Genomic DNA, 16,987 nt, shown 5'->3' on the forward strand with positions numbered 1-16,987 from the left:
CCTTGATCTCTGCATTTGGGCTAATTGTGGTTTTTTTGTAATGCTTGCTAATTGTTGCAAAGAGATGTTACTTCGAATAGGGGTGAGACCTATACATGTGGATAACTAGATAAATATTTGGAATGCAGTGAGGACCTCTGTTATTTTAGTAAATCGGCAGTAGTATATTCTCCTCTAAGATGCATGACTTCACAAGTGCTTAATAATTGAGTAGCTTCCAGCACCAGGCATGGTTTCTATCCTGTTAAGCAGGCTTTAAGTTAAATTGTAAAACTGTTAGTTACTGCCAAGGTATGTGTCATTATTTTATCCTTGGAGATATCTTGGCATGCTTGTCACTATTGTGTCTCATAGGCAGTACAGCTGTGTAGAACCACTGGTTACATTCCTTTCTTGCAAGTTTGTGTAGTGCCTTCCAGTAACATGAAAGCTAGTCCTCATAGAAAAGGCTTTCAAGTTAGATCCAACTTGGGTTCTCCAAGTCTTATGCCCAAAGTGCATTGTGTCTTCTAAAATAAGGACTTACCTTTAAGTACTAGGGACAACAAAAGGCAGCAGAAATATCCTAGATTGTTTGGGGAGTCTCTTGGACTCCACTGATCAAAAATGTGAAAAAATTTTTTCTCATGCCTGTTTTGGAGGTTTTGTTGTTTGTTGGTCTTTGAAGAGCACTGTCAGTTCAAATAGAATAAGTGTGTGTGTGTGTGTGTGTGTGTACAAATTTACATGTATTATATATAATTTAGGTAAGTAAATAATAATAATATGATTTCTTAAGTTTTTTTTTTAGACATTTGTAGTGTTTAGTCAATTTTCTACAGGCTAAAGGCATCATGAAGAGACATTATGATCATAGCAACTCTTATAAACGAAAGCATTTAATTGGGGCTTGCTTACAATTTCAGATGTTTAGTCCATTATTATCATGGTAGAGTGCAGGCAGACATAGTTGGGGCTAGAGGAGGAGCTGAAAGTTCTACATCTGGATTCAGAGGCAGCAGGAAGAGAGATACTGGACCTGGCTTGGGTCTTTGAAACCTCAAAGCCCACCCCCAGTGACACACTTCCTTCAACAAGGGCACACCTAATCCTTTCCAAGATCCACTCCCTAAGCATTTAAATACATGAACTCATGGGACAATTCCCACATAGGTTCCAAACCTATGAACATAAATAATGTTTCTCTTTGTTTTGCAATAACATAGGCTTCTCATGATCACAGACACACTGTCAGGATGATCTAATTATTCTTTTTGGGTTGGTTGTCTTGGTAAATGCCTGCTTCACCAGGTAACTGGTCCTTAAGAATGTGTGGTAGGGAGCAGGCTTTCCAGAACACTTAGTATTGTTTTACCTTCCTCTACTTTTTTGCTATATTTACCTCACTCTTCTCTCTCCATTTAAAATACTGCCCTCCCCACAAGCCTGAATATCATCTTCTGGCACCATGATAGCCATGAGAGGAAAAAGTTCCCACTTTATTACCAGCTGATTTTCCTATGCCTGGTGACTTCTGTAACACAAAATCAAGATGAAAAATGATCTTTTCCATATGTTCTATTTTCTACACTAGGCATATATTTCTCTTTTAATTGGGAAGGAAAAAGGTAATGCTGTCTTAAAAGATGAACTTAAAATGTGATTCTTGCCTGCAAGTTGTCCACAACTTTGAGAAAGAAGCAATAGCACAAAGGCACTTCTGCATCTGGAAGGCATGATTCAGAAAGGATTTCTTTCCTTTTTTTTTTTTTTTGCACCTCATAATAAATGTTATTTTGGCAGTTTATAAACAGACTGCTAAATGTCACCTTTTGAGACGTGTGGCAGGCTTGTGGGAGAGGACTGTGGGGAGTCAGTCAGGTGGGTCAGCCAAGTGTGATAAGTGGCTGAGCTGGCTTGAGCAGCAATTTGACAGCACACAGATCTTTGTCTGCAGAGTTGGCCCACATTGTAAAATCTTGAGATTGTCACTTTCATATAGACAACAAAATGACCTCGCTGATCCTCTAAAAGCCAAATATGTAGTTCCTGTGTGTCTTACACAATTTCTGACACCTCTCAGACCTACTTGAGAACACTGTTGAGAGACAGCACAGTGCGCAGGATATGCTGACAGTCTCTGAGCAGAGAAACCAGCCTGAAGTGAGAGCCACACCACCTGCCAGCTCCCTACCACATCATTCTTAAGGACAAGTCACCTGGTGAAGCAGGCATTTACCAAAACAATCAACCTGCCAAGGATAAATTAGGTCATCCTGACAGTGTAATCTGTGATTGTGGAACAAAGAAACACTTCATTGGAATCCATGCTCCATTAATGCAGAACTCAGCTGCCTGCTGAGCTCAAGTTCCTCTGTCCCCGTCCCCACCTAAGCAGATGGAGACCTTAATGCAATGCTTATCATCACACCATGGGTGGAAGTCCATGTGAACTCCAGAGAGGCCCAAGAGGCTCTTACTACATGTATTAGACACTAAGTATATTGGCCATGTTGGAAATCGGGAAAATGATATTATATTTGGTAAAGTGAGAGAAAATACTAGATGTCTTGGGAAAGAGAAAATCCCCAAAACTTCATAGTAAATTGGAAGGGTTCTTCAAGCAAATGTTCTGGTTCCATTCAGTACCCCCCCCCACCAAGGACCACAAAACCTTTTCAGCTTAACAGTGCAATTTGTAATGACAAATGAATCACCAGAGAAAACTGCTTTGCATTTAGATGGTTCAGAGAATCCGACTTTTTGACTATAGTTGCAACTTCTCTTTGGGGATGTGTAGAGTGTCCACACACTGCCCAATAAACAAGCAGCCTCTGACCAAAGCAAGTACTGTGACAAGACCCTGATAGCAGGTGCTGGAAGACACAACACACATGCTGTGATAACTATTCTTGGTTGTCAATTTGACTATATCTGGAATGAACTACAATCCAGAAATAGAAGGCACACCTCTGATCTGGATCTTGGGGCAGGAAGACAACAAGCTTTTGACCCAGATTGTGGAGCTGGAAGCCACAGGCTTTTGATTCAGATCTTGAGGCTGGAAGACATACATTTAATCTGGGGCACACCTGCTGCTAGAAACCTATAAAAGAACTATGGGAGAAGGAAGGGTCCATTCTTCATTGTTTGCTTGCCCTCACCTTGCTAGCATCTTCACTGGCATTGGAGCCTACTTCTTTAGGATTCCCACACATATAGAGGAGCAGCTGAGACACACAGCCTTGTGGGATTGAGCAAGTATTGGATTCTTGTACTTTCCACTCACAGCTAGCTATCGTTGGAATGAATATATATATATATAATATATATAATACATATAATATGTATAATATATAATGTATATTCTATAAGCTCTGTGATGCTAGATGATGATTTCAATAGGGTGACTTATGTTATCAAAACCCATTTCACCCGTTGTCTTTCCTCTATTTATTTATTGGGGTACCTTGTGAGGTTTTGTATTTGTTTTGATAAAACACAAGATTAGTGCTTTCATCCCAAGTACCTCCAGTTCCCTTTCACATGTGTCTTCACAAAACATCTTCTTCTTTTTTTTTCTTTTGTATTTCAAAGCCCAATCAGTGAGACATTTTTTTCCCCTATAATCAGGGACAAACTTGGCAAGTCCAGTGATTTAAACTTTCTACTGTATGTATATATTAATGGTAGTTGGGCAGGACAGGTACACTATGGAACAGGCACATATGTCAGAGAACAGATTGCTGAGTCAGTTCTCTCTCCCACGTGGACCCCAGGGTTGGAACTCAGCTTATCAGTCTTGGTGGCATGGGTGTTTGTTCATTAATACATCTTGCCAGACCAGTTCAGTGACTTTTAAATGAGCAATGACTACTCAATCACTCTATAGCAGGGAAATTGGGCTTTTCTTACTTAATTTTCCCCTCCAGTGTATATTCTTGCATATGCATGTGTGTGTATGTTTGTGTGTACTTGTCTGTGTGTATGCTTGTGTATATATACTTGTGTGTATGTGTGTATGCTTTTGTGTGTGTGTGTGTGTGTGTGTGTGTGTGTGTGTGTGTGTGCATATAATAGGTCAATTGTAAAGGGCATGAGGTTAATGTGCTTGCATTAACCTCATTAAGTAGCCCTAGTAGGCCTAGGATTGAAGGCATGTAGTATATAGTTTTCTGGCTACACATATGGTCCATGTGCTTTATGGCCAGTGGCTGGAAGGACTTTATGACCACAACCTAATAGGGTTTTTTTTTTATCAATCCAAATTTAATCATTTTTTAGGATCAGTTACTGAGCTTACAAAAAGTCATCCACCCACAAAGCATTGCACAGGAGCAGAGCTGTAAGAAAGCTGAATAGGGCCCACAGTCTTCTGAACCCAAAACCTGCTCTGACAGAGCTAGTCTCCCAGGAGCGGCTCTCACTCCTAAGCCCACAGATGAGACCCCACTTTCACTCCACCAATGTCCAAAGAGGCACCCACCATGAGCGCATAGGGCACAGGAACCACAGAGCAGTCTGGGACAGGACACTTCTGGTTTCCATCTGTGCCCAGAGCTAAAGCTATTCCACAGCACTCCTGACCCGAAACTTGCCCAGAGAGAACTGATCTCCCAGGAGTGCTCTCACTCCTAAGACCCCAGGCTCACAGGCCCACAGGAGGGACAAGCTCCAGTCAGAGACAGCAAGACAAGCTAGACCAAAGACAACCTGTTGGCAAGAGGCAAGCATAGGAACCAAGCAACAGAAACCAAGACTACTTGGCAATATCAGAACCCAGTTCTCCCACCACAGCAATACTGAGTATCCCACCACACCCGAAAAACAAGATTTGGATTTAAAATCACATCCTATGATGATGACAGAGGATTTTAAGAAGGACAAAAATAGCTCCCTTAAAGAAACACAGGAGAACATAGGTAAAAAAGTAGAAGCCCTTGAAGAGAAAACACAAAGTCCCTTAAAAAAATTACAGGAAAATACACACACACACACACACACACACACACACACACACACACACTTGAAATAATTGAACAAAACCATCTAGGATCTGAAAATGGAAAGAGAAACAATAAGGAAATCACAGAAAAGACATCCCTGGAGATAGAAAATCTTAGGAAAGAGATCAGGAGTCATAGATGCAAGAATCATCAACAGAATACAAGAGGTAGAAGAGAGAATCTCAGGAACAGAAGATACCATAGAAAACATTAACACAGCCATCAAAGAAAATGTAAAACACAAAAAGCTCCTAACTCAAAACATCCAGGAAATCCAAGACACAATGAGAAGATCAAACCTACAAATAATAGGTATAGGAGAGAGTAAAGATTCACATTGAAAGGGCCAGTAAATATCTTCAACAAAATTATAGAAGAAAGCTTCCCTAACCTTAAGAGATGTCCATGAACATACAAGAAGCCTTCAGAACTCCAAATAGATTGGACCCACATAATAGTCAAAGCACCACGTGCACAAAACAAACAAAAAATATTAAAAAAAAACAGTAAGGGAAAAAGCTCAATTAACATATAAAGGCAGACCTATCAGAATTACACCAGACTTCTCAACAGAGACTATGAAAGCTACAAGATCCTGGGCAGATGTTATACACTCCCTAAGAGAACACAAATGCCAGCCCAGATTACTATATCGAGCAAAACTCTCAATTACCATAGATGGAGAAACCAAGATACTCTATGACCAAAAAAATTTACACAATATCTTTCCACAAATTCAACCCTACAAAAGTAATAAATGGAAAACTCCAGCACAAGGAGGGAAACTACACCCTAGAAAAAGGAAGAAAGTAATCTTCTTTCAACAAACCCAAAAGAGAAGAGCCACAGAAACATAATTCCACCTCAAAAACAAAAATAACAGGAAACAACAATCACTATTCTTTAATATCTGTTAACATCAATGGACTCAATTCTATTTAAAAAAAAAAAGACATAGACTAACAGACTGGATATGTAAACAGGACCATTTTGCCACAAACAGGAAACACACCTCAGTGACAAAGACAGCTACTACCTCAGAGTAAAAGGCTGGAAAACAATTTTCTAAGCAAATGGTCCCAAGAAACAAGCTGGAGAAACCATTTCAATCCCAAATAAAATTGACTTTCAACCAAAAGTTATCAAAAAATATATGGAAGGACACTTCATACTCATCAAAGGAAAAAAATCTATCAAGATGAACTATCAATTCTGAACATCTATGCTCCAAATGCAAGGGTACCCACACTCATAAAAGAAACTTTACTAAAACACAAAGCAAACATTGTACCTCATGCAATAATAGTGGGAGACTTCAACACACCACTCTCATCAATGGACAGATCATGGAAACAGAAACTAAATAGAGACACAGTGAAACTAACAAGTTTTTAACCAAGTGGTCTTAGCAGATATCTATAGAACATTTCATCCTAACACAAAATAATATACCTTCTTCTCAGCACCTCATGATACCTTCTCCAAAATTAACCATATAATTGCTCCCAAAACATGCCTCAATAGATACAGGAAGATTAAAATAATTCCATGCATCCTATCAGATCACCATGGACTAAGACTCGTCTTCAGTAACAACAAAAATGATAAAGAGCCCAAATACATGGAGGCAGAACAATACTCTACTCAATGGAACTTGGTCAAGAAAGAAATAAAGAAGGAAATGGAAGATGTTTTAGAATTTAATGAAAATGAAGGCACAACATACCCAAACTTATGGGACACAATGAAAGCAGTGATAAGAGGAAAACTCATAGCTCTGTGTGCCTCCAAAAAGAAACTGGAGAGAGCATACACTAAGACCTTGACAACATACCAGAAAACTCTAGAACAACAACGACGACGACGATGACAAAAAAGCAAATAGATCCAAGAGGAGTAGAAGGAAAGAAATGACCAAATTCAGAGCTGAAATCAACCAAGTAGAAACGACGACAACGACAACAACAACAAAACCTATAAAAAGAATCAAAAAAACCAGGAGTTGGTTCTTTGAGAAAATCAACAGGATAGATAAACCCTTAGCCAGACTAACCATAGGGCACAGAAAAAGTATCCAAATTAACAAAATCAGAAATGAAAAAGGAGACCTAACAACAGAAACCGAGGAATTAAAAAAAATTATCAGATCCTACTGCAAAAGCCTATACTCAACACAACTGCAAAATCTGGATGAAATGGACAGTTTTCTAGACAAACCAAGACCAAAGTTAAAGTAGGATCTGATAAACCATCTAAATAGTCCCATAACTCCTAAAGAAATAGAAGCATCATTAAAAGTCTCCCAAAAAAAAAAAAAACCCATGACCAGATGGGTTTAGTGCAGAATTCTATCTGACTGTCAAAGAAGACCTAATATCAATACTCTTCAAACTTTTCCACAAAAATAGAAACAGAAGGAATATTACCCACTTTGTTCTTTGAAGACACAATTCTGCTTATACATAAACCACACTAAGACTCTACAAAGAAAGAGAACTTCAGACCAATTTCCCTCATGAATATCAATGCAAAAATACTCAATAAAATTCTTGTAACCCAAATTTTGATATGTTCTTAACATATAAAAATGATTATTCACGGGGTTGGGGATTTAGCTCAGTGGTAGAGCGCTTGCCTAGGAAGCTCAAGGCCCTGGGTTCGGTCCCCAGCTCTGAAAAAAAGAACCAAAAAAAAATGATTATTCACCATGATCAAGTAGGCTTCATCTCAGGAATGCAGGCATAGTTCAATGTACAGAAATTCATCAATGTAATTCACTATATAAATAAACTCAAAGAAAAAATCTACATGAACATCTTATTAGATGCTGAGAAAACATTTGACAAAATTCAACACCCCTTCATGATAAAAGTTTTGGAAAGATCAGGAATTCAAAGCCCATACCTAAACATAGTAAAAGCAATACAAAGCAAACAAGTAGCCAACATCAAACTATATGAACAGAAACTTGAAGCAATCCCACTAAAATCAGGGATTAGACAAGGCTTCCCTACCAATTCAATATAGTACTTGAAGTCCTAGCCAGAGAAATCAGATAGCGAAAGGAGGTCAAAGGGAAACAAATTGGAAAGGAAGAAGTCAAAATATCACCATTTGCTGATGATATGATAGTATACTTAAGTAACCCCAAAAGTTCCACCAGAGAACTACTAAACCTGATAAACAACTTCAGCCAAGTGGCTGTGTATAATATTAACTCAAATCAGAAGCCTTCCTCTACTCAAAGGATAAACAGGCTGAGAAAGAATTTGGGAAATGACACCCTTGACAATAGTCCCAAATAATATAAAATACCTCGGTGTGATTTTAACCAAGCAAGTGAAAGATCTGTATGGCAAGAACTTCAAGTCTCTGAAGAAAGAAATTGAAGAAGATCTCAGAAGATGGAAAGATCTCCCATGCTCATGGATTGGCAGGATTAATATAGTAAAAATGGCTATTTTGCCAAAAGCAATCTACAGATTCAATGCAATCCCCATAAAAATTCCAACTCAATTCTTCATAGAGATAGAAAGAACAATTTGCAAATTCATTTGGAAAAGCAAAAAACTCAGGGTAACAAAAACTATACTCAACAATAAAAGATCTTCTGGGAGAATCACCATCCCAGACCTCAAGCTGTATTACTGAGCAATAGTGGTAAAAACTATATGATATTGGTACAGAGACAGGCAGGTAGATCAATGGAACAGAATTGAAGTCCCAGAAATGAACCCACATACCTATGGTCACTTGATCTTTAACAAAGGTTCTAAAATCATCCAGTGGAAAAACTGAATCAGCATGTAGAAGAATGCAAATCCATCCATTCTTATCTCCTTGTACAAAGCTCATTTCTAAGCAGATCAAAGATCTCCCCATAAAACCAGATACACTCGAACTAATAGGAGAAAAAGTGAGGAAGAATCTTGAAAAAATAGGCACAGAGGAAAAATTTCCCGAACAGAATACCAATAGCTTATGCTCTAAGATCAAATATGAACAAATGGGACTTCATAAAATTGTAAAGCTTCTATAAGGCAAAGGACACTGTCATTAGGACAAAATGGAAACCAATAGATTGGGAAAAGATCTTTACCAATCCTACATCCAATAGAGGGTAATATTTAATACAGACAAAGAACTCAAGAAGTTAGACTCCAGAGAACCAAATAATTCTATTAAAAATGGGGTACAGAGAGGCCCAGCCTCCTGCAGAGAGGCGGGGAGAAGGGCGGGCCCTGGCCTCGTGCCCGCCAATCACAGCGGGCAGCTCGCGAAAGAGCGGGCGACGGCGCCAATCAGCATCCGCAGCCGCGGTCTAGCTGAGCAGTTGGCTACAGTTGTTGCAACTTTTTTCGAAAGCAGGGTTTCCCGGGAGATTCCAGACGGTGACAGAGCGGGGCCATGGCTAGAGGAGAACGTGTTTGCTGGGCAGTCAAAGATCTATGCCTACATGAGTCCGAACAAATGCTCTGGAATGCGTTCTCCACTGCAGGAAGAGAACTCCGTCGTACATCATGAGGTCAAATGCCCGGGGAAACCATTGGCCGGAATCTACAGGAAGCGAGAAGAGAAAAGAAACGCTGGGAATGTTATCCGAAGCGCTGTGAAGTCAGAAGAACAGAAGAGCAAAGATACCAGGAGAGGTCTCCTGGCGCCTTTTCCAAACCAAAAACCTGAAGCAACAGAACCTCCAAAAACTCCACCCCCGTCATGTGATTCTACCAGTGTAGCGGTTGCTAAGCAAGCCCTGAAAAAGCCCCTCAAGGGCAAGCAGGCCCCTCGGAAGAAGTCTCAAGGGAAGACACAGCAGAATAGAAAACTCACAGATTTCTACCCCGTGCGAAGGAGCTCCAGGAAGAGCAAAGCTGAGCTGCAGTCTGAAGAAAGGAAGAAGATAGATGAGCTAATTGAGAGCGGGAAGGAAGAGGGCATGAAGATTGATCTAATCGATGGCAAAGGCAGGGGTGTGATTGCTACCAAGCGATTCTCCCGGGGAGACTTTGTGGTAGAATACCATGGAGACCTCATTGAAATCACCGATGCCAAGAAGCGGGAGGCTCTGTACGCACAGGACCCCTCCACGGGCTGCTACATGTACTATTTTCAATATCTGAGCAAAACCTACTGCGTGGATGCCACTCAAGAAACGAACCGCCCGGGGAGACTGATCAATCACAGTAAGTGTGGGAATTGCCAGACCAAACTGCATGACATCTACGGCGTGCCTCACCTCATCTTCATAGCCTCCCGAGACATTGCAGCCGGGGAGGAGCTCCTGTACGACTATGGAGACCGGAGCAAGGCCTCCATCGAAGCCTACCCTTGGCTGAAGCACTAACCAACCATGTGGCCTCCCTGCCTCCCTGCCACCCTGCCTCCTTCAAAGGACAAAGTGCCCTCAAAGGGAAATGAATTTTTTACACACACACACACACACACACACACACACACACACACACACACACACTCACTCACTCTTAGCTAATTACTTCAAATGTTTTTAAAAAGTATATTAAAGATGCCTTTTCATGTAGCATTTAAATATCTGTTACAGGTTTCCAAGGTGGACTTGAACAGATGGCCTTATATTACCAAAACTTTTATATTCTAGTTGTTTTTCTACCTTTTTGCATACAAGCTGAACGTTTGTGCTTCCCGCGCAGTGTAAGACTCGGCACAGGTTTTAGAGAATGGAGGTGAACATGAACTAGGAAGCCGGGCTCTGCCCAAGATGAAAGCCAGGACTCCCCCGCACCCCACGTCCGGTGTGAGGCCGGTGTGAGGGTGCTGCCACCCCCACGCACAGCCTGGACGGGATGTCTCCAAGCTCTTGTTCTCCTCAACGTCTTGACAGGTGTACACATTGACGTGTATGAATATTTTTTAGCAAAAGTTTCACAGTAAGCTAGTCTTCCCCTCTGCTTTCTCCAAAGCTTACTGAGCCCGGGGCTCGGAGGCCCGGCCAGGAACAGACCTCTTCCACAGGCTTACGGCTTTTCCAGGCACCTTGAAGCATCAGGGTGGGCAGTCAGACTAGAGGCGGGCCGGGAAAAGCACTGTTCTCCTGCCCAAGAAGGGCAGGTCTCCTGAAACTGCATTAATTCTTTATAGAAATGTGAACACTGAATTTATTTTAAAAAATAATAATAAAAAAAACAAAATAGTAAAAAAAAAATTAAAAAGAAAAAAATGGAAAAAAAAACCACAGAAAACAACTTAACATGTATATAGGTTTTGAAGGGAGTGAAATGGATGCAGTTTTCTTTTCTTCTGGGGTTGATTTTTCTTTTTGGCTTGGCTGGTTGGTTTGTGTAGAGAAGATTTGAGATGGTACTCTATTCTAATCAAAAGTGAGGTTTATAGTGGGAGCAGAAATTACTAAGCCCACACCCCCTCCCCAACCCCAATTCTGCTACGTGGGAAGTTCTCTACCTGCTGTCAAGGCAGAACCCCTGGTCTCCCGTGAAGATGCCGTCAGTCCTGTGGGCATCAGACACCAGATGTGTTTGGCCCTAGGGTACCTGGCAGCCCGCAAGGCTTAGCAGCCAGAGATCAGGAGGATCCTTCAGTTGTAACCTGCGATAGCAAGAGTAGGCTTCCTTCTCCCTCCTTGGGGAGGACTAACCATTCACCTTCAGTCCAGGGGGCCTGGGGTTCAGGAGCCAGGTATAAGAGCCTACCCTTGTCCCCAGTACCTCCAACTCCCAGCCTCATGATGGTGCTACCTAAGAAAGTCTTCCCCGCACCCTTTGCTAGCCCAGTCAGTGGTCAGACTTGGAGGAGGATCCGACAGGAGGGTGTAACTGTGAGATAAAATGTCTTGGTTGTACCTGTTTGTGGCTTAGCTTTGTATTTAAATAGCAAACAAAAAAAGGAAATAAACTTGAAACTTATTTGTCATCTTAAAAAATGGGGTACAGAGCTAAACAAAGAATTCTCAATTGAGGAATATCGAATAGTCAAGGAGCACGAAAAGAAATGTTTAACCTCCTTAGTTATCAGGGAAATACAAATCAAAACAAACCTGAGATTCCACCTCACACCAGTCAGAATGGCTAAGATAAAAATCTCAGGTGACAGCAGTTGCTGTCAAGGATGTAAAGAAATAGGGATACTCCTCCATTCTTGGTGGGGTTGCAAGCTGGTACAACCACTCTGGAAATCAGCCTGGTTGTTCCTCAAAAATTGGACATAGTACTACCTGAGGACATAGTACTACCAGCTATACCACTCCTGGGCATACACACAAAAGATGTTCTAACATATAACAGGGACAAATGTTTCACTATGTTCATAGCCAGAAGCTGAAAAGAACCCAGATGTCCCTCAACAGAGGAATGGATACAGAAAATGTGCTACATTTACACAGTGGAGTACTACTCAGCTATTAAAAACAATGACTACATGAAATTCTTAGGCAAATGGATGGAACTAGAAAATATCATCATTAGTGAGGTAATTCAGTCACAAAAAACACACATGGTATGTACTCACTGAGAAGTGGATATTAGTCCCAAATCTCAGAATACCCAAGAAACTATTCACAGACCACATGAAGCTCAAGAGGAAGGAAGAGCAAACTGTAGATGCTTCAGTCCTTCTTAGAAGGGGGAAGAAAATACTCACGGGAGGAAATACAGGGAGAAAGAGTGGAGCAGAGACTGAAGGAAAGGTCATCCAGAGACTGCTCCAGCTGGGGATCCATCTCATATGCAGCCACCAATCCCAGTCATTATTGCTTATGCCAAGAAGTCCTTGCTGACAGGAGCCTGATATGGATGTCTCCTGAGAATCTCTGCCAGAGCCTTACTAATACAGATGAGGATGCTTGCAGTTAACCATCTGGCTGAGCACGGGGACCCCAGTGGAGGAGTTAGAGAAAGACTGAAGGAGCTGAAGGGGATTGCAACCACATAGGAACAACAGCAATATCAACTAACCAGATCTCCTGGAGCTCCCAGGGACTAAACCACCAACCAAAGAGTACACATGGAGGAACCTGTGGCTCCAGCCGCTTATGTAGCAGAGGATGGCATTGTCTGGCATCAATAGGAGGAGAAGCCCTTGGTCCTGTGAAGGCTCTTTTTCCCAATGTAGGGGAATGCCAGGGTGTTGAGGTGGGAATGGGTACATGGGAGTGGGTGGGTGGGAGTGAGAGCATCTTCATAGAAGCAGTGCGAGAGGGAGGGTGAATAAGAGAGGGGGGAAGGGGGATAACATTTAAAATGTAAATACATAAAATATACAATAAAAATAAATTAATTTAAAAAAGAAAGCTGAATAAGTGATTCTTGTTCATAGTGAAGTGACAGGAAGCGAGTATAACTACACTCCTCTGTTTTCTTGGCATAGGTTGCTCATGGCGATCTTATATGCCCTGTTTACTATCCCAGAGACTGAGGATAAAAGAGGCATGATAACAAGATCTAACTCTTCATGTCTATGAGCCCTTTGTGTTGTTTGTGAAATAAAAAACAAAAAACAAAACAAAAAAAACCAACAATACCCTATTCGACTGTATAGAAATTTTGAGAGTCTAAAGTGAGGAAAAATAACTTCTTTGGACTTTTCATTCCAGGTAGGGTAGACATTTGTATGCCCAAGGAGGTGCTAGGCAAGGCCAGAATGTGTATATATTTATATCCTAAGCAGGGAGTAACCTGAGTGAAGCCCAATCACCAGTCTTCTCCTAGGGATGCCCTTCTCCTGTGTGCTGGGATTCAGAAGGATGCTTGATTCAAACTCCCGAGTTCCTAGGCACACGAGGCGGACAGGCCTGGAATTTTAATCTCCATCCTCCGGGCATGAGTGACTGAAGTAGTTATTGTTTTGTCCCAAGTAACAAGACTCATGAAGTCCTTCTTGATTTCCCATTGGGCTGCTGGAGGTAACAGAATCTTGTATTTCCTTCCATTGAGCCTATCAGCCGATCTAATCTAACAGGCAGGTCCATGCCTTCTCTGCTTCTATGGAGATAGCTTTACATTTAATTCTGGGGTTAGGGCTGCTGGACAGTCTCAGCTGTCCCCTGGACTACTGCTCTTTTGCCACATACATCTGCCAGTTTATTTCTTTGGTGAACAAGGAAATCGCCTTTTTGGTTTTCCTTTTAGTGCCTTACAGCTACCCATGTGTGTAGCCAGACAGCTACTAAAAGAGAAAGTTCCAGGGTCATATTTAAGTGGAGAGATTTTCCTGGCCTATTTTCTCTGGTATGAACGGTAGAGGTTAAATTGTTACAGAAAGCCAAAACTTACATGAAAAGGAGATGATAGTGAAAATAAGACTTTTAATCCAAAATAGCAAAAACAACAACAACAACAACCTGGTAGGAAAGAAATTATATGTCAAAAGCTGTAATAGTAATACAAGGAATCCTTTAAAGACTGGAAGGCATGAGTTTCTAGGCTGAATATCAAAGAAATGGATATTCCTAAAGCAAGTCATAACAGCATTTTAAACGATGTCTTATTAATTCTTTGAGAATTTCACACAATGCATTTTGAACATATTCATTGCCCCTCCCTCAACTATTTTCATAAGCGACCTTTCCACTCTTCCATCCCTCTATCCCTTCCCATTCAACTCTGGAAATTTTTTTCTTTCTTATGAATTCCAGTTTGCTTGCATTGTGCAGCTACTCCTGGGGCTTGCCCTGACATGTGGTCCGCTATACTAGGGGTCATGTCAGTCAAGAAACCGGACTTCCCTTCACCTAGCTGCTATCAAATGCCGGCGACTCCTCAGCTAGTCTTGGGATTTCTTACCCACTCCCGCCCCATCTGGGCTTTAGTCTGGCTGGAGTCCTTTGTATGCTGTTACCATGGCTGTGACCATGCATGTGCTGCTGCCCTGCTGTGTCCTGAGAGGACTGGTTCCTAGATGCTGTCCTTCTTCACCTCCTGCTCTTTTAGCCATTCTTTTCCTCTTCATTATAGCACTACTGTCTCCAAAATTTGGTGGGAAATTCTCCACCAACATTATCCATGAGCCTCCAAAATCTCTTGAGAAAAGCCATGTCAGAGCAGAACAGCAGCAGACTCTCAACACACTGACAAATAAAAGAATAAGCATCCCCAACCAATTCGTTTATAAAAGAGTGAATTCTCCTACCCTGAAAAAGAGAACATAAAAGAGTATGGCCATCATGGGATTCAGTATCACAGTTTCCCACAAAATACATAGAACCACCGTGTGGTCTGGGAATCCGCACTTTATGTTTATTTCAACACTATTCACTGTAGCCAAGTGATAGAATCGTAGGTCCAATCACTGATTGATAGAAGAAACGTGGCACAGATAAACAATAGAATACTGCTCAGCCTTAACAATGAAGGGAATTCTGTTATCCGTGATACATGGATAATATTGAGTACACTGTGTTAAATGAAATAAACCAGACAAGACAGGCATTTGCTAAACAGTCTCATGTTGGGAGCCAAAACAATTGAAGTCGTAGAAACAGATGGTAGAGTGGCGGTTACTCAATTCAAGGGCTTGAGGGAATGGGGTTAAGATGATCAATGTATCCATTTTGCAGAGGAGTAAGGCCTTGATTTTTTACTTCCAGCAAACTGTGGTGATATTCATAAAGCATACCATCATTTTCTATTCCATAAATATGTAATAAATTGTCAGTTTGTAATAAAGTATCTTTTCTTTAAAAAGAACTAATGAGCTAAAAATCTTTGTTGACAAATTATTTCTAGCCGTGAATTCTATCCTTGGGCAGGTTCATATTTTAATAATGGGATAAAGATATTTCTAGAATGTTAAGTCTCAGAACACGTATTTCCAGTGCTTTTCTGGAAGCTACTGGGTAATGCACTAAAATGAGAAAGTAAACCAAAAGAAAAACGGAGATGGGATGCAGGAGACAGGGAGCCCAGGGAAGGAGAAGACGCTACAAAGAAATATTCTTAAATAAGATTGTACTGAGGAAAGCAGAGACAAACTGGTTCGCCAAACAAAGCAGAAATTCGTGCCAAGAATTCTGAGAGGGGCATAACAGGACCTAATTAATTAGAAAAAAAAAGAGAGGCAATTAATAAATCCTATTGAGACAGTCATTTGCAAAACAGGATTACAAATGTGGATTCGCCTATGATAAAGTGGGCAGGGCAAAGGGATCCAGGACTAAACTGAAACAGAATCCTGTTTGTTACTACGTCAGTGTCTGAAAAATCCTGATCTTTGGTTTCAAGGAGGGGATTCAGGGAGGCAAGCGTGAGGTGTAGGCATCAGTAATTCAGCTGGAGGCGGTGCGGCTTTGGACGGAACACTAGAGGGGAAGCAGTCACGCAGGATAGAAAAGAACTAATCTGTCTTGCGTTGCGCAGGGAACTGCTTGTTTGGACGTGTATCTATATGACAGCGAGGTAGAATGTTGAGCAGACGGGACCTGTGTTCCAGATATAGATCTGCAACTCAGGAAAAAGGACTAGGCCGAGTACGTCTGTCTAGGACACAATTCAGGTATGTAAGACACAGGACCGAAGCTAATGAGATGATGAAATACCGTTGACAGATGAAATACAGACTACTGTTATAGAAGAAAATTGATCAGCAAAGGTGAGAGAAGGGGCAGCCTCTTCTGTACCACTGCCCAAGGGGAACTGATGGGACAACAAAGGAGGGATGTTGAGCCGACAGATGAGGAGGGCAGGTGAACTCAAAAAGAGTTAAGGCAAGAATTTTCAAGTAAAAACATGAAAAGGAGATGAGGCCTGTGTGACTGACGGAAGAGCCTTCCCCTGGTCTGAATACGAACGTTGCCGGTGAGTGCAGAAAGCTTTAACAGTGGACCCTCTTCCCAGCTGTTGACAGCCCGAGACTTCTCCCTTCAGAGACCTCCTACTGAGACTGCCTAGCCCCTCCTCCCGTGGGGAACATAATAAACACATGAGGGTCTGGGTTGTATAGAGGTGACTTCCGTCAGTACAGCACGCCATGTCATCCCAGCTTTTCTGTACGTGTACCTGTTAGTTCTTTAGTGT

At 41.4% G+C, this 16,987-nt stretch overlaps 2 protein-coding genes across 2 annotated transcripts in view; one reads left to right on the top strand and one right to left on the bottom strand.

Annotated features, from left to right (window-relative positions):
* Positions 1-16,987, bottom strand: part of Rpl12-ps2 (ribosomal protein L12, pseudogene 2) — an 852,478-nt gene that overhangs the window by 495,881 nt on the left and 339,610 nt on the right. The gene's annotated exons all lie outside the window — the stretch shown is intronic.
* On the top strand, positions 9,376-11,181 carry Kmt5al1 (lysine methyltransferase 5A like 1). The gene has a single exon (XM_039103685.2). The coding sequence runs from the start codon at positions 9,442-9,444 to the stop codon at positions 10,327-10,329; it is 888 nt and encodes a 295-aa protein (XP_038959613.1). The 5' UTR covers positions 9,376-9,441; the 3' UTR covers positions 10,330-11,181.

Source organism: Rattus norvegicus, chromosome 2 (genome assembly GCF_036323735.1).
Source record: "Rattus norvegicus strain BN/NHsdMcwi chromosome 2, GRCr8, whole genome shotgun sequence".
NCBI classification, from domain to species: Eukaryota; Metazoa; Chordata; class Mammalia; order Rodentia; family Muridae; genus Rattus; species Rattus norvegicus.